Below are 17,945 nucleotides of genomic sequence, written 5' to 3' on the forward strand. Positions count from 1 at the left end.
TCATTTAATACACAAACCACAGGTTGCTTCCCAGTGAGATTTCCTCCACCAGCAGTCATGACACAGTGCCCAGAGCATCCTTGCAGGAGATTGGGTGTCCAAATACTATCAGAGGGTGCTATAACTCCCACACAAGTGTCAGCATCATACTCCAGTTTCTCCTGCTCTACTGACACCTCTGCTGTACATCAGGGTTCTCCCTCTGACTCGCTCACCACCTCTTCACACCTGCTGGGACTGCCACCACACTCATCCTCACCACTGCTCATCCCATGCCCCACTGCTCCTGCTTTCCAGGCTCTGGAGCCACAGGCTGCTTGACCACCCCCATGAGTCCCACCTCCTCAATCAGCTCCTGAGTTGTCCTGAGGACCTTTACCCCTGGCAGTACCCAGAAATGCCCTTCCCTCCACAGCAAGCTTGTGAAATATATGGCAAGCCCAAGAGAGAAAATAATGTTTGCATTTTGCCTTGGTTCATTTATAAGGGCTGCTGCTTTCCATTACTTGTAATCAGTGCTGGGTAATTAGCAAGGTCCCAAATGCCTAGAATTAGGCCATTGTGACAGCCATCCGCAAGAAGGGCTGGAAGAAGAACCTGGGGAGCCTCTGGGGTGTCCACTTGACCTCATTTCCCAGAAGGGTTACAGAGCAGATTGTCCTGAGTATGATCATACAACACTTACAGGATAACCAAGGTATCACACCCAGCCCCCAGAGGTTTAGGAAAGGCAGGTCCTGCCTGACCAACCTGATCCTATTTGATGGCCAGATGACTGTGCCAGTGGATGACAGGGAGGCTATGGAAATGTCTACCTGGACTTCAACAAAACTTATTCACCAAACTTATTCAAACAAATTACACAATTGGTCAGTTCCCATATTTTTCTTGATTTCACTATTGTTCTTGGATATCATCTGGGTTCTCCTCCAGTATGATTCACATTTGACTCTGCAAATATTGGAACAACAAAACCCAAACACATCAAGTCTTTTTGCCCTTTCAAATATATCTTTCCCCAGTGGATGGCACTCCATTTAAGAGGGGCTCAGCAAAATGCTATAGATGATTATATCTCTGTAGAAACATCTGATCCATTCTAAGGAATACTCAAAGGCCATGACAACAGAGGCTGCTTTTGAGAATCCAAGTCACATTCACGTTTCCTCTGAAAATGACAAATTCTTATGCAAAAATAGTCTGATTTTATTTGACATTATTTTCAGAGAATTGCTCATTTGTGATTGATTGTAAACCTCAAAATGCTTCACAATCTAAAGAACTTTTCAAGGATGCATATTCATTCCTTGATGAGAACTAAGAGAGAAACTGGACTCAAGATCAGCCTGATCTGTCTCAAGTGCTGGATGGATGGTTCTGCTGTGCCAGTGGGTTTGAGGGGATTTTCATCAGATGCTGAAAAAGTCCAGAAAATGCCAACATCATTCAACAGCAGTACTGAATCTTGGGAATGCAAGTTGGTATTCTTTTGTTTTTCTTTTTACGTGAAGTTACATTTTTGCCCACTACCTTCACATAAGACTGAAAGCCCAAAGCAAATGTAACTGTGTGATAAAATATGGTAGAAAGACCTACGAGCTCAAGAAGGCTGAACCAGGGATTTCTGAGCTGGAAGTAAACAGACTGCACTACCTCCATCCCACAGAGAGTAAATGCTAGGAGCAGTGATTTATCTCTGTCCATGGTGGTTTACATGAAGGTGGAATATAAAGACTATGGCTACCCACAAACACTTGCTGTCTTTGCAAGTGTCTAGGTAAACTCTGGACCTTAGACATCTAAAAAGATTTCAAATCAAGGATTTTTATATTGCTTTTTTAGAAGAAAAAGAAAAAAAAATGAGGAGAAGGTTTTGCTGCTAAGTGTCTTCCATTTTCAAGCATGAGAAGTCTTCAGAAAACATTATAAATATGTATATATGTATATGTAGCTATATATCTGTGTGTGTGTATAAATACATGTGCACATACATATATTACAGAATAGTACTACATGTATTACATATATAAAGTATATATTTATTATTATATATATTTAGCAATAGGGTAAGATGAACTGCTCTCTAAATGGACTTTTTCCTCCCCCCTGCCTGCCTCACACACAGATACTTGTATTCAGCCAGGCGAAACCCATCTTACCAGGCTGAGCATGGCTAAAAAAATGCAGAAAGAGATCCAGACCTCACTAATTCCCAATAATATAGGAACATGTAAAGTATTGTGCGTGCTTGAGCCCATCCTCAGATGCCTTTGCACTGGGGTCTCTCATGCTCTGCAGCTATGAAAGGAGCTGTCAAATTAATCAGCTGCCACAATCTCCAGCATCCTTGTCTGAGCTGGAGGAATGATGTAGGATCTGCTGTGGAAAGGACTAATCCAAAATGACTGGGTAGAGGGAGGTGATGACAAATCATGTATATATCGAACCATAAGGGAGTCCAGTCAGATTTTCAGCTTAGGTGCAGGGGGTGAACAGGTTTAATTTCCAAGGGGAACAATTTGAGAAGGAGAAAACTGTGCCTGCACTTGACCCACCTGGGTGAGGAAGGGTCAGGGGGACATCAGGTGTCCAGCAAAGCAGCTCTGTTTGTGGGGAAGGCGGTGTGTGGGCTGAAATGACAGTGATACCATTTAACGTGCCTGGGCGAGTGGTCCATCTGTACTCCTGGTCGCTTGGGAGGGGCTGCAGTTATATCAGCAATGCATCTGCTGCATGGTAGGAGGAGGACAAGCGGGTTTAGGGAAGCAGTTTCAGGCAGGGCTCTTTCCCCATTTGTCAGTGATAGAGTGCACTCCTCCTACCAGCATTCTGTAGGTGGAAAGTCACTCTGTCCCTGTAAGAATTAAGCTGTAACATCTTCTGCCTCCTTCACATGTTCGATTGGAGTGTCCAGGCCTCCTCCTTGTTTGCCACTGCTGGTCTTGGAGTTGCTGGTACAATCTTGATTCTTCTGTGGCAAGCCATTAATTTCACGAGTTTGCATCTAATGCCACAATTCCCTGAGAAGTCTTCCCTATGAGGGGAAAAAGATTTTACTACAGGTGAGAAGTAGCAGGTTTTCTATGGATTCTTCTGTATTTACAATGAGAAGCAACAGGGGAATTTTTTGCAGAAGACACCATTTAGGATCTGAGTTACTCTTTCACTTGTCAGTTACTATTTCATCTGATATTGGCTATTTCACCACTTGTTCCACAACAGAGCCAGTAAAATGTAGATAATTCTTAACACTTTTTCACCTAACATATTTTCAGAAATCCTACAGTGGCCCAGGCAATCTGCCCTATGGTTGACCATCTTTACTAAGCATGTTTCAAAGCATTGTTTACACTTTATATGGCTTTATCCAGTCACAAATAAACAAAAATCCACTTCTGATGCAATTTCACGAGGTCCTCCCGTCCCAATTTTCAAGAAAAATCCCCATTCAGCTAAGCATCAGTAATTAGTAAGGAACATGAAGAGAAACGAGAATGAGGATCAGCAAAGAGAGAGGAGAAGAGAAGAATTCCCAAATGTCAGATAGGGACATCTTGGCTTAACTAGGCTGGGGAGCCTGTGAACAGCAACAGCCTTGGTGCATCTCAGTGTAGTAACAGAAACAAGGAGGAGGCCAGACTGAAATAAATCTGAAGTACAAAGTTGTCATGACATAACTCAAGAAATAAGGGGGATGAAGGAAACAGAATTATGTGGTTGTGGTGGTAGATGCTCCACCCAGACTTCCCACAGTTTGGCCAGAGAGAAAAAAAATGGTTGTGTAATCAATCTGAAACCAACAAGTTTACATAATTAACCTTAATTTTCCCATGGGATTAATTTTCCACCCATTATTTGAACTGCCATTCTCAGTTACACAATGGCTGGGAAAAAACCTGCTTTTTAGAATTATAGAATCACAAGATGGTTTGGGCTTAAAGAGACCTTAAAGACCATCTTGTTCCATTCCCCTGCCATGGGCAAGGACACCTTCCCCTAAACCAGGTTGCTCAGAGCCCCATCCAGCCTGGCCTTGAACACTTCCAGGGCTGGGGAGTCCACAACCTCTCTGGGCAACTTCTTCTGAAGCTTTTTGATTTCAAAAGCTCTGCTTCCTCCTTTTCTTGCGCCAGTATTCAACAGCTGAACCAGACAACCCCAAAATCCAGGGTCACATTTAACACCAAAGAAGGTGTCCCGAAATCTTAGCAGTGCAATAGGCAGAGGTTGATCCAGTTAATAACTCTTCCACCACTAGGGATTTTTGTTTAGATTTCACATTTTCCTTGTTCTGTCCCACTTACTGAATTGTCTGCTTGGTGAGTCACACAAAGAGAGCAGGAATGATAAGCAGAACAAACCAGATATCTGTAAAACCAGAAAATCAATATGGTTAGCATCTGGAGCTATCTTAATTACTGCATTTACTTCAGCTGGGAGAAAGGCAAGATTAGAGACTGGGTCTCATCTTGCCCTATGCCCAGACGCAGGAATTTTTCCATGTTGCCCCATTGCTCCCAAGACCCAACCAGAGGGGACTTGGGCAATTAGAGATTGACCACAGTCAAATAACCAATAGTGATCTTGTGGTCTCTGGAGTAGTTTGCAAAACTCCTCCTTCCCTTCCTTCATTTCATTCCTCTTCATTATAATGTGTACTACAGTTTTTGACAGACTCCAGTTGGAATCAAGAGCCCTTGTGCAAAGTCTTGAGCATATGCACAGTAAGAAACAATTTCTATTTCATCAGCTAATGGCTGAGTGCAAGATGAGGAAGGGGGAGAAGAAAATATCTTCAGACTGATCTAAATGCAATGGTTTAGCTGTGAGGAAATGTTCTTTTTGCCCATCTATTTTTATTCCTTTGAAAATGTGAAATAAGTCATCATTTAAATATTTACATTTTTTTCCTGCTTTTTTCCAGTTGAAGTGATTCACCAAATTCACAGAAAGTCTCCGAGAAGAATCTGAAAATGGCTTGATTTAAAAAATAGACTTCTGGTTGATCCATTTTCTTTTACATTCCTTATGAGTCTTTGAAAACTTCTTTATAAAATTTTAAGTGCTTAAACAATCTGTTTATACTGTCTTTACTAACTTTGCATCCAATACATGGATATGGATGTGTCTTGCAGCATATTTAGTAGCTCTTCTAACAGAAATGAATCTCTTTGGAATAGAACAACAAACTGAAAGACCAAGCAAGTGCTCTGGGTGATGGAGTGAAGTCTTCAATAAAATGGCATACCTGTCACTGGAAGAGTCCCTGGTGAGGAAAGGGATGCATGAGCCAAACCTATGAAGAGAGAGAAATTCTTGATTTTTGTATCAATTTGCTCTTCAGATGAAGAAGGACTGTAGAGGACTGTAGAGGGTGTGGACAGCTGGGTCTGTCCACGTACTAGCAGGGCATTTTATGCCCCACAAGAACTTACTCATTGTTTGTTAATCAGTAAGATAAGCAGGACAAGCTGTCTTGTAGTGAGTTATTTTGGCATCATGGAGTTAACACTGGTCTGGTATCTCCCAGCTGCCAATAAGAATCCTACTTTTGAAGTAAGATCTGACAAGATAGACTGAATTTCTGACTGACAGCCATTCATTTTACAGCTATAAAAGCCACAGAAGACTTTGACAAAGCAGAAAGCTGTACATTTTCCTGGAAATGTGTGGAGTTTGTCCTGTGCATAGGGATGCCTATTTCACAGTTACTTTCCAAGGGATTAAGTGAAGGAATCTCTGTAGATTATCATCATTTTGGCAGTAAATTAAGTTATTTGATTCCTAATCAATACTATTCCTGTTTTATGTTATGCTATAATCTACTAATAGTTCTTTTAGTTTTATACTCTGTAGTGAGTAAATCTGATTAAGATCTTCTGTCTGTTATCTCCTGTTCATTTGTCTTCATAAAAGATTAATTTTTCTGGAAAAACATCTGATTTGTCATTACTAGGATTTGCAGGACAAAGTGATTCCCTAAATTTAAACTGTTGCCAAATCTGAAGCTAAGGAAGGATTTGCCTTCATTTCAAACCCTTCCTGTGAAGGTGTTTAAATACACAAGGGAGTTCTTTCCTCCCCTCAGAGTCAGTGGCAGGGCTTGTCTAGTAAATTTTTTTGAAGCTCCCACTCTCCCCACAACAGTTGTGAGGTCTGGGCCCACAGGAGCAGGTCATGACTCTGATGTGGTGAATCACACCCAACTTACCTGGCTCAATAGTCTGTGGTGGCCACTGGTTGCTGTCATTGGTGCATCTCACGTCAAGGGGAGTCCAGATGATTTTGCCATCCACCTTCTTGCATGTTCTGCTGCCAGAGGTAGGGGGTCTCTTATCATAACCTGCCTGGCATTTGAAATGTAAAACTTGTCCCACGTAATGCTCTTGGGGCAGCTTTATGGAGGCATGTGGAATAGCCTTGGGAGGACCACAGAAATCTGCAGGAGCACAAGGCAGCACATGGTTAAAGCAGACAGATTTTGCACACTGCTTCTTTTCTTGAATATCTTGTATTCTTAGAAAATATAGACAAGCAGGATACACCAAGCCTTTCTAAGTCTTGGTTAGGTTATAAAATACTCATTTGCTTACACCATATATCTTGTTTGACCTAGATATTACAGCAATCATTTCTTTCCCTCTGTCTGCAAAATAATTAAATATTACTCACCATTCTTTCCCTGCTTCCATGGAAATCAGCAGGAGAAGTGATACAGTATAGAATGGGCTCAAATTTACCTTTTTGGCTGAACTCCAAAAGGTTTTCTGGCTCCTGGGGTGCAGGGCTCCTTGGTTCTCTTTCCGGCTTCTGTGTAAGTTCTAACTCTGTCATGGGAGCCATTGATAACAGTTTTTTCTTATCTGTGGAGAAGTTACACTTGCTGAGTTACAGCAGGACAAATACCAGAACAAAGCCAGAGCATCCAAACTTTAAGAGGTTGGATAGTGCTGTTTCAAGTTCTAATATACAAAGATAAGCACAAAAGATCTTTTGTTAATGCCCAGGTGTGTTTTATACCAAGTAACACATTGGAAAAACACCTCTATGTATAGAAAAAAATACAACAGTCACTCACCAAAGCATTTAAATTGTTTGTATTTCCAAACAGCACCCTGCTGTTCACTCTCACACTTAATTCCTGAGGATACACCAATTTCTCTGTCATAGCCAGGATCACACTTATAGTACAGTTTGGTCTGTAGTGGATACATTTCAGCAGTAACGTCAGCAAATTCAGTTGTTGGAAGATGTGGGCATTTTTCTGCAAATAGAAAGCTTGAGAATCAAGACAGTCTAGCATTCTACTTTATGCATCAAAGACTTCCCCATTCTCAATACCAGATATGTCCAGCAGATGGGCAACATGAAACACTATCAACATTTTCTTAATGATCTCTCAAAATGACACAATCATTTTGGAGAGCAACTACCTGCACCAGGGTGTGCAGCCCTGAGTCTATGAAGTGAGGCACAATAGGCAAAAGTAAGCAACTAAAAATTGCAATCATCAATAAGCAAATATTGGGAATGGGTGTAGACTCTCAGTTTGATCTGAGGGCACCAAAGAGCAGCTTAAACTTGTGAAATAAGTTTGCAAACCTAAATATAACTTGTCCCAAAACAAGGATGTGAAATGTCGTGTCATCAGCAAATCATATCTAAATATATTACTCAATCAGTTGGAATGAATTAAGTTAGATCATTTCAGGACACTTGAAAAGCCTGCTCAAGAAGTTGATAAAGGTGCTATTTAATGATTATTTAAGGCCTAAAGGCTGAGAAATGAAAAGATCAACCAGTCTGGTTGCACCTGGGCTGGCACTCTGGATCTTTGGTTGCACAATCTGTGGCCCTTTATGCTTATGCACAACAGTAAGAGCTAGTAGGAGTGAAATTCCTTAATCATCATATCCTCACATTTTCTGCAGCCATAATTAACGCAGCCTTAGCAACCAGCAGGAATGACTGTGGAAGGCCTTGATAGCTGTTCATCATTTGGTGTCTGCCCTTGACTCCTAAAATGCCTTCTCCTTGAAAGACCAACAGCAACTCAACCAGCCCGCCCCAGCCCTGTAATGCCCTTCTCTTTCATTTTCTCACTTTGGTATTTTCTGCCCTTTCTACTTTATGTTGTCTTGCTGTTTAGTAAAAGTCACAAAGTTTGAAGAAGGGAATGATGCAAAGTATGTGAGTGGCTTTACAGCTGATCTGCATAAGGGTTGTTTTAATCCTTTTGCATCTCTGTGTTATCAAAGGATTTGCCTTGTAGACTACATCAGACTGTGGCTTTGAGAGAAGTGACTGCACCCGAAATAGTTAACCACATGGTTTACCACAGACTGTCAGGGTGATTAAAATTAAAGAGTTATCAGATCAGCAGCAAGTTGAGATCATGTACTCTCACTTTCCCTGAAAGCTAAAACTTGTTTCCCTCAAGACTTCAAAAGCCTCTTTGAAGCAGATTGCAGATCTGAATCTCAACACAAGGCACTCAAACCTACAACTCATTAGTCTCTTCTTAAGAAAACCCACAACATTTAACCTACTCATCAAAAAGGGCAAACATTCTTTTAATTGATGATCAGATGTTGGGTTCTTCTGAACTTGCACACATCAGACAGGAACTGTGCAGAAATAGTGTATTTGGGAGACAATGAACCTCCACATTGCAGCTGGATTGCACACAACCTTCCTCAGATCCAGCCTTTAATTTCATCCACATTGCTCAAATTCTTGTCTTTTCACATCTAAATAACTGCACTATCATCTTTGGCCTTCACAATCATATTCCTTTCTCTGATCCAGAAAGAGTTTTGAAAGATGAATTTCCCAGGTCTTGTTGTGACCTTGTACCAACCTCCCTTTGACTTTTACCTGCTTCGCTGTCACATCAAATATTTGGCTTCCATTTTCAAGAACTTTCTCCTTAGTAACCATTCACAACCTTTCAAAACATGGGCTTCTTTTCCCATGCTGGAGCTCCTCACCAATGTGTTTAATATCAAAGTCATCAGCTTTTGGGTTTATTGGTGTACCAATCCACATGCTGGGAGGAGCTGTGCATGAATATGGATATTGCAAGATACCCATTGCCACTATTGCTCTTAATTGTCTCAAAGTGTCTTATATTTTCAGAGGTGCTTCTCTTTATGTGGTTTTTACTCACCTTTCTAGAACAGGTAGGCACTCAACATGCAACCCATACACCCTCCTGCCAGGGAGTTGCAAGAAGGTCCTTCCTGAGCTTCCTCTTCTCCAGGCTAGGCCCTCCCAGCTCCCACAGCCTCTCCCCATCAGACTTGTGCTCCAGACCTTTCCCCAGCTCCATTGCCATGTTCTAGCATCTCCATCTCTTTCTTGTGTTTCATGCCATGGAACCTCCGGGCATAGTGTAGGAAGGCTGTGCAGAAAGGATGCAGACCTGATGCAGTCTGGACTGTACTAATCTCTGGAGTGAATTGTGCCTAATTCATTCCATTTTTGTGCCCAAGGAAACTGCATGGTTTACCCCTAAAAAAATCAACATTCTTGCTGCATGAGTGGTAAAAGAGCCAAGGCATGGGAAGAAGTCTGGGAATGATTTACTCCTTCATTAGATTTCTGACTTTTTCTATTTTTAGAGGAGATTAGGTTTGGTTTTTTGGTATGGTTTTTTTTTTGGTGTGGGGCGGGGGAGGTTGGGGGTTTTTTGGGTTTTTTTGGGTTTTTTGGGTTTTTTTGGGGTTTTTTTTTGGTTTTTTTGCTTTGTTTGTTTTAATTTTGGTTATTGTTGTTGGTTTTTCTGTTTTTCTGTTTTATTGGGAATTCATCAATCAATTTGTTTGAGCTGGTGTGGTATGAAAATATCAATCTTTTAAAAGACCAGCACATCTGAGCATAACCTGTCTCAGAGCCTGGGGTGGCCCAGTTTTGCAAAGCTCCACATTCCCTGGATTCTGCATCCCTCCACAGCTGCTCCAGGATTGCACTCATGCTGTTATTGGTTGAAAATACTGCCCTCACATTGCCTTCAGATCTCTTGAGGTTTTGTTTGCCTCCTTATTTCCCCTCTGCACATATTCCAATTTTTCATCCCTATGACAAGGTGCTGTGTGCCACTATTTCCTTCTCTTTCTATCCTGATGTCCACTGTTCTCCCTTTCCTCCATTCACAAGATGCCCCTACCTACCATTCTCACTTCTCCCCAAAAGTGTCCTGAGACTCCATTTCTCTGCACTTAAAGGTACTCAATGGGCCAAACAGAGATTTTGTTTATGGGCATTAAGTAATTTTGTTTATGGGCATTTAGCTCTTCTTGCAGTTACAGAATTATAAGAACACTTAACTCTCCTAAGGCGGATGGGAATTTCTGTTTCTTCCCATATTCGTGGACTTCTGGTGCCTTTCTGGAAATTCTGGAGCTGGTTTCAATTACTGTGATGGAGTGGATGGAGACAAACCCTTGGAACTAGAAGGAGACTAGTGAATTCAGCCGATAGACAGCCATGAAACATAAAAATTAAAAATCAGTTATTTGTTCTGCTGGAATGCTCCCAAAATTAAGTTTGATAAGTTTTTTGAGACCTGCAAGCCTTGTCATCTGAGCCAACAGATAGGTGTGAGCTAGGGTGTCTGATGCCATTTGAGATGTCTCAGGCCATCTAGAATTTCAACATGAGCTGTCAGATATCACACAGGAGATATTGGAGGGAAAGAAACCCAGCAGCTAAAACAGCATCAGTTCTTTCAGGTTTCTTCCCTCACGTTTCCCATTCAAATATGTCACTGACCCAACCACAAAACTGCTCTTAGTGAGTGTGCTGGTAGTACCAGGCTTCATGAAACCTTCCTGCCTGTTTCTCTTCCATGTCTGAGTTGGCAGAGCAGTGTTAGATGAGGTATCAGAACAACACCTTTAGTCCACAAGAAGTGAGTGGGGAAAATTTGCAACAGGTATTTTTAGTGCTAGGTAAAACACAGACAGTGAGTCATGCCACAATAACCTAAACTCAGAACTTCCTCTGTCACGTGGCTGTGTGTCACCAGCCCTGACACTATTCTGATGTCGAGTTAAAACAGCAAGGTGCAAAAAAATAGGATGATTTTCCCCTCACTACAAAGGCAGTAAGACAGGATTGGTAAGAAACTGGATATTCTGAAGATTTGGGTAGAAGAAGTGGAAGAAACCAGGCACTGCACACACCTGCCTGGTTCAGAGATGAAGAGCACCTCTCCCCAGAGACACTAACAAATCAAACCAGGCCAAAAAAGAAGATATTTCCCCAGCTATGCCTGAAAAGTTAAATCAGCCCTGGGGATTTATGTGCTGTGTGAAACTGTGCTCTCTAAATCATGCAGGCTTATGAAGATGAAACTGATACAGGCAAAGAGAAGGAATTGATACCGACAACTGGACAGAAATGGTAATGAACTTTTTCTAACTTCAAAACTTATTCCCAAAGGGTCCTTTAACAAGCAAGCCTCAGTTCTGCACGATTCTTTCCCCTCCCATTAATGTCATTTATTGCTTATGTGGATTTGTAAGATGGGAATAGATCACAGATGTGGGGTTGGGATACAGAACTCAACTTTACTGTAATTTGCCTGTGAGATTATTAGCTGTACCTTAGATTATAAAGAGATTATTTAAAAAAATAATTTTAGTAGTAGTAAGTCTGCAGTGTGACAGAAATACAGTGCAGATGAAATGTCCAGGCACAAGTTTTAACACAAACAGAATTGGAGGATAGATCAGTCTTATGGGGAAGGATGTGGGTCTGAATGTTCCCAGCACTGGAGAAGGGGAATATCCTGTTCTAAGGATTTGGCAGTTCAGTGCCTGCTGAGTTTGCTGTACCAGCAGATCTCTCTGCTGGAAAGACAGTGTAAAATAAACTGGAGTGTGAACTGTCAGGAGCTTTAGGACCATAGAAAACTGGGTTTGGGAGAAATGCACTTCTCTTCTCTCTTGGCTTAATCATGCTGACCAGCTGTTTGCCATTGACCTAAGCAGTAGAATCTAATGCAAAAAAAATCCATATATAGCAAGGCTAGATTTGGTTGGAGAATGGACAAATCTTTCTCATGCTATGCATAATTTAGCCTCAGGAATGTGCCTTCTCAGCTCCCTCTGTGAGAAGTGGAGCTGGGCAAACCTCTCTAGAGCACAGCAGACACCTAATTTACCGTCTCCAAAGCAAAGCCTGAAGATGCTTCTTTCTTTTTAGCAGCTGCAGTGGTGGAAAAATGTTCTTACATGCTCACATGGATAATCAGAGTGGTTTACCTGATGCATTGATGTATCTCACACCTGCCCTAGCAGGGAGGCTGAGCTGGGGACTTGGAATTGGAATTGGAACATGGAATTAGAAGATGGAACATTAGGAAAGAGGGAGAGGGAGGAAAACTAGCCTGAGCACAGTGTGCTGTGTAGAAAAAGCACTAAGTGAAGAACAGGGAACATTTGTTTACGTTTTTGGGTGTTTATAACATCCTTGGTTCTGTGGTAAAGCCACAGAGCTCAGACTCTCTAATTGCAACCACGGCACATGGTTTTGTAGCAGAACACAGAGGTAAGTTTTGAGAATATCATATGTGAAAGCCTTGTTTTGCTGTGTGACATTTTTGCTTAAACAGACTACCTCAGTGACATCCATGTCTCTGGTATTTTCATCTAAAGGAAAAAAAAAATACTGAGAACAAAAATTGGCTTTTTAAACAGAGCAGAGATACACATTCTTTCCTCTGTCTGGAACTTCCTCTGCCTTGCCTTTTATTGGGCTGAAACGGCAGTAGAGAACATCCTCTCTAAAAATAATTGAATGGTCTGACAAGTGTGTGTCCCAGCCTTGGGAAAGTGGAAAAAAGGTCTAGTGGGGAAATTTTTAATTTCAAATGTGGCCTTAGGACTCATCTAACCTGACTTAAGGACTTAGCATGGTCATGGAGCTTCTCCCTGGAGCTCTCAAGAGTGCAATGCAAATTTTCTGCATGTGTCAATGATTTTTCTGACTTTGCCATGCATTAAATATTTTTCCACATGGAGAGGGTTATATATTCTTTCTGCAAGGGCTCACACTTTACAAATCAAGAACATCAAGAAAAAGCAGCAGATGACAGAGTGCTGCTCCCCTGGCAGGGCTGAGGAACAAGGAGTCAAGTGAGGAAAGTCATGGAAGGACTTTGGAAATGTGAGGTTTGGGGAAGCACTGGAGGAGGAGGAGCAAAGACTCAGTGAGCCACATTGTTCCAGGATTCAGGACCAAGGTCAGGGAATGGAATCCGTCGATAGAAAATATCCAGCAGCTGGGCTTTGAAGATAGCATTAATGCAACAGGGAAAACAGGGCAGACAAAGCTGAACATTGAGGATGTAGGGGCACCAAAATAACAACATTCTGAAGGCAACAGGGAGCAAAGTCAGAAGCAGGGGCTTTCTAGAAGTAGATAGAGTGGATTTTCTTCTCCAATAAAAGAAAAAAGGACATCCCACCCCTAATAAGGTGGGAAAACAATTCCTCCAGTTGAAGAAATAGGTACTGCAGGATTTCTGTCTGTAATATCTGCTTTTCCCCTGTAGGATCACTCTTCTTAAACATTTTTTAACATATTTTATACTTTTTTAAAAAATTGTAGCTGTATATTGAGCCCTTTATTGCTGAGGGCCACAGTAGCAGTAAGGTTTATAATGGTATTTGCTCTCTAGTTGACCTTACAAGAATCACTTGTCTGTGTTTGACAACTTTAATGTATTCTGCATTGCATTTCAAATCCATGGGAGCCAGCACTAATATGCAAGTATAATGGCAAAGAAATTCCTCTCATTTAAATGACTGAGATCTGGTACCCATCTTGTGTGAATGAAATTCACTTGAATGAAATTCTTTCTTTTGTGAGTTTTAATCCTTTCCAGGTTTAACTTGCAAATCTGTTCAGTGTCTCCCTGTATGATGAATAGCAAGATGGAAAGATTGTAGGAGCACAGACCAGGTTTTACCTTGTGTTTGACCCTCACTTCAGGCTTCACCCATGCCTGCAGCTTCTAGGCACTACTGCTGTGCAGAGTGAAGGAGATAAATGTGATGCTTTTCACCAGAAAATCAGCATTTTTCTTCTCTTTAACACTAACAGGTAGTTTAATTTTTATTAAATGAATGACCATCCCATGCCTTAGTTTCCCCAGTTATGTATCAGAGAACTTTGCCGCCTCAAAGCATTTTGACAACTATCAGTGAAACTGTTCTGTAAAACAAAGGCTTTCTATTTTTTTTTTCCTCTCATTGTATTTATTCCTGATAGTGCATTTTGCCTAACACCATCTAAGGCTGTATCTATTTACAAACCTGAATTTGCAGTCTTGGGGAAGAGCTGAAAAGACTGAGGCAAAATAATAAAAAAAGCACTGAATGTGCTGAGGCCTGGTTGATATTTGAGCAATTTGACCCAGCCTCTCTTCCTTTCCTTTGCTTATATCTGTTCCCAGATATCCTTGTTGATTCCCCAAAGGAATTAAAAATTATACCTTGCCCTACAATTAAATACCTTGGCTTGGTAAAAAGTGGTGTTTCTACCTTAGCATATTATTCACAGGGAGAAATTACAAATATATACATATAAATACTATGTTTAAACTTTGAGAGAGACATTGAAAATAAGTACAGGAAGCTGAGAAAAGAAGAGCTTAGTGATACAGTGAAGAATGCAATGCTATGCATTTATTCATTCAGTGGTGAATAAAATCACATCATATAGCACAAAATGCAACTGCTCTGACACCCCTCATTTTTTTTCCAAAAAACCAGAAAGGTTTCTGATAAACGAGACCTGCCAGCAAGAAGTTTCACAACATGTTCCAGGCACAGTAATACAGAAAGTGTGATCTGGGGGACCTGACTCATCCCAGAACTGATCCCACTGACACATCTCTGGCTGAACATCTCGCAGTGCTGCTCCTGCACGCAGCCCCGAAACACTTCCCGTGGGCTCTGGCACCTCCTCTGGCAGTGAAAATGCCCCGAGAAGGAGAAGGTGCAGCATTTACTGGCAAAATAACGAGAATAAAATCACCTGGGGCTTCAATGCAGGAAGGTCCTTCCTGTATTAAAGAGTTTAGTCATTAGCAACACACTCTTCCTGTGAGAGAGGCAGCCCTGAGGAAAATTCCCAGCCCTGCTGAAGATAATCCATCAGCACTTACAGTATCAGCATATCTGAGAACCTGCCTTAGGCTGTGTCTGTTCATACCTCTCAGCCTGGACATCATCATCAAACACAGAAGGAAATATCACATTTATGGAGCATTGAGAATGGAAGATTTTTTTACCCTCCTTGGAACAAAGCAGTTTAAATTTAAATACACTAATGCATCACCAGACCATTTTTCAATGCACACACTTGTCACAATAGATAAGCCAAATCTAAGCAGTGTCACCATTTATAAATGTGTCAAATTATGCTAAATTGGATTAGCTGTCTCCATTCACAGTTTATAGGCACTACTGATTGAGAGGCATGGCTGAAAAAATATTTCATATCTATAGTACCCACAGCAAATATGGATGGTACCTTTTAACTAACAGCATTGCCATCAATTTTACCTAAAGGGGTACTAGCATTTCAGTGTCTATTTTTATGTTTCCTAAAGTTACAAGCAAAATGGAAAAAGCAAATGCAAAGAGCTACCGAAGGCTGCTTTGATCTGCCCACTGTTCCAATGATGGTTGGAGGATACATATATTAGTCAGACAAAAAATATCCTCTAAAGCTCTGGATTTTCTGCAGTTGACAGTTTGTGGGCACAAAACCCATTTCTCTCATTTCCTTGGAATAATAAATTCCTTAAGCTCCTTAACATCTTTCCTCTGCTGAAAGGAGCCAGGATGTTGTGAACACCCTCTAATAGCCACCAAACCCCCCAGATCATATTTTCCCTCCCCAAAAGGCAAAAAGAGTCTTTTACCTGGCTTGTTCCCCTTGATGAATCCATACAAGAGCCACATCAAAAGCCACGTGAGTTCCATGGGAGTTGTCCACATCTTTTCTCCACACCTCTGAGGATGGTGAAGTTTCTCAGAGGTGATGAGCTGTTGCCAACCAAGCCAAGGAGCTGGTTACTGCCTGATGAGACTGTCTGGGAGCATCACCCGCGTGTGCAGTGAGGGCTTTGGTCAGCAAATAATCGTTTCGCTGGCTCCACAGGAAAGAACAAAGGCTGCTTTCTGTTCAGGTATTAGTCTTTTATCCAGGAAACCAAATTCAGTGCTCCGTGTGGCGGAGCATGCCATCATGTGTAGGAAGTGGTTTGACACATCGGAGCTACTGGCTCCAGAGCTCTTTCACATTTCCCTCCAGCTGAGGTCACTAGAAGGCGGAAGATTTTATAGGTTTGTGCAAGTGCTCAGCCCCAAATCTGTGGCTGGAGAGGGATTAGAGAGGGACCATGCCTGTGGAATAGATGTCTGGTGTGCCACAATGGATCTCAGGCACCATCAGTGGGCTCTACCTGCAAAGAAAAGGTTCCATGGTTTATCCTTCTGGCTTTCCAGAGGTCTGCTGTTAGTGATGATAAAGCCACCCTGCTTTTGGTTTTGAGGCATGTTTGCAGTTTCTCTGAATCACAGCTGAGCTTCTGAAGGATGGAGAGTTTGATTAAAAAAACCAACCAAAAAACATGAGGGTGAGGCTGGCAGGTTGGAAAGTGTTTCCCTTGTTCCTCAACTGGCTGGGCGTGACATACTCCAGTGAAATTCTTCCAAATGCCAGTGGAAAACTGGAAATTATCAAAGAATCATCAGCCTTTATGTAGTTTTTCTTCAGCAATTTCCACGGAAATTATTTCCTGTCAGTAACTAGTGAATTAATTGGGATAGACTACAGAAAAAAAACAGATTTAAACTATCTGTGGTATTCTATCATGATTACTACATACTGGGCATTTATTTCTCTTTTATGAATCCTCAATGAATTAAATCTTAACAGGCAAGCTAAGGAACAGATGTGATACATTTTTAAATGCTGCTACAGCTGCATCAATCACTCTGCTACCTTTCTCCTGATAAAACTCCCTTTGCTCTTTTCATGAAAGATTTTCTGCAGCTTTGTGATGCAGGTGACAAATCCTCCTGGCAGGCTTTGCCAGCTGTGAGGCTTTAGCCAGGAGATTACTTCCCAAATCCAAATGCAACAGGGCATGGAGAACAAGTAAGACTTCTGAAGTAACTGCTGTGGGTAAAATGCTCTGCTCACCCTGGGGCTGCTTCACGCTCCACAGGTATTTATTGCCCTTGCTTTAGTATCAAATCATCTTCCGTATTTAGCAGTGTAATTGGAAAAGCTCATGCCAAAGCCCTGTGAAGGATGTAGAGAGTTTTGCTCCTGAAAAATCTTCCTGAAAGTCTTAGACCCCAATTCTTCACCTTTTTCCAAGATGCCTGGATATATGCAACTACCTGAACCCTGCAGCCATCTGGGCTGGTAAGACATATTTTTTACATTGCCCAGAAAGAAATCCCAACCTTTTTATCCTTTCCTTATTAAACATGGGTCTGTTCTTTTGAGGTGAAGTGATTTACTTGCCAACATCTGCTTCAATTTCTTGCTTGGTCAAACTATTTAATTCCATAGCTATTTTAATGATGTAGACAGAGATGGGGGTCGTTTTCTTGCAGTCCTCCAGTGCAATCTCTCATCAAGATATTTGTTTTCAGGTAGCAAACCTCAGCACAGGTGGGTAACACCCACTAAAATTTTATTTTAAAGGGTGAGTTTTTATGCAGGAATGAACACGGAAAGTACAGCCAGTTGTACTGGAAGGAATGGTGACTTCAGGTGGCTCATTGCTACAAACACAGGTTGCATGAGAAAGACCTGTAACTCAACATTTCCACCTCTTAAAGGTCACAAAAACAGTTATGGTGTGTGAGAGGAATTAGCCAGATCAGCTTTGGGAAACAGGTCAGATTGCT

The 17,945-nt window shown here is 41.5% G+C and overlaps 1 protein-coding gene and 1 long non-coding RNA gene across 4 annotated transcripts; one reads left to right on the forward strand and one right to left on the reverse strand.

Moving 5' to 3' along the window:
* Positions 1 to 1,472: 1,472 nt before the first annotated feature.
* LOC146443076 (interleukin-2 receptor subunit alpha-like) lies at positions 1,473 to 16,067 on the reverse strand. 2 transcript variants are annotated; one of them, XM_085082217.1, is made up of 7 exons: positions 15,941 to 16,067; positions 7,079 to 7,264; positions 6,741 to 6,863; positions 6,212 to 6,439; positions 5,249 to 5,296; positions 4,305 to 4,368; positions 1,473 to 3,034 (listed from the first exon to the last, which is right to left on the reverse strand). In XM_085082217.1, exons 1-6 carry the CDS (start codon positions 16,014 to 16,016, stop codon positions 4,325 to 4,327), a joined length of 705 nt encoding a protein of 234 aa, XP_084938343.1. In that variant the 5' UTR covers positions 16,017 to 16,067; the 3' UTR covers positions 1,473 to 3,034; positions 4,305 to 4,324. The 2 variants fall into 2 exon arrangements, with proteins under 2 accessions (XP_084938343.1, XP_084938350.1); XM_085082224.1 differs by having other exon boundaries at positions 7,079 to 7,199; positions 15,941 to 16,049.
* LOC146443077 (uncharacterized) lies at positions 5,292 to 15,942 on the forward strand. 2 transcript variants are annotated; one of them, XR_014856475.1, is made up of 3 exons: positions 5,292 to 5,763; positions 11,342 to 11,406; positions 14,784 to 15,942. It is a non-coding gene; the product is annotated as an uncharacterized LOC146443077 (long non-coding RNA). The 2 variants fall into 2 exon arrangements; XR_014856474.1 differs by lacking the exon at positions 14,784 to 15,942 and adding an exon at positions 12,211 to 14,772.
* Positions 16,068 to 17,945: the final 1,878 nt, after the last annotated feature.

Source organism: Lichenostomus cassidix, chromosome 1Aa (assembly GCF_008360975.1).
Source record: "Lichenostomus cassidix isolate B80296 chromosome 1Aa, HeHo_3.0, whole genome shotgun sequence".
In the NCBI taxonomy this organism is placed as follows: Eukaryota; Metazoa; Chordata; class Aves; order Passeriformes; family Meliphagidae; genus Lichenostomus; species Lichenostomus cassidix.

What these genes read in the sequence shown, in the direction of transcription:
- LOC146443076 (XM_085082217.1), bottom strand. Translation starts at nt 16,016, where the DNA reads ATGTGGACAACTCCCATGGAACTCACGTGGCTTTTGATGTGGCTCTTG. An exon ending in ACCACAGACTATTGAGCCAG is followed by an intron (nt 5,297 to 6,211) that starts GTAAGTTGGGTG and finishes CTCTCTTCATAG; the next exon opens with GTTTGGCTCATGCATCCCTT. An exon ending in AGGGACTCTTCCAGTGACAG is followed by an intron (nt 4,369 to 5,248) that starts GTATGCCATTTT and finishes CTGGTTTTACAG; the next exon opens with ATATCTGGTTTGTTCTGCTT.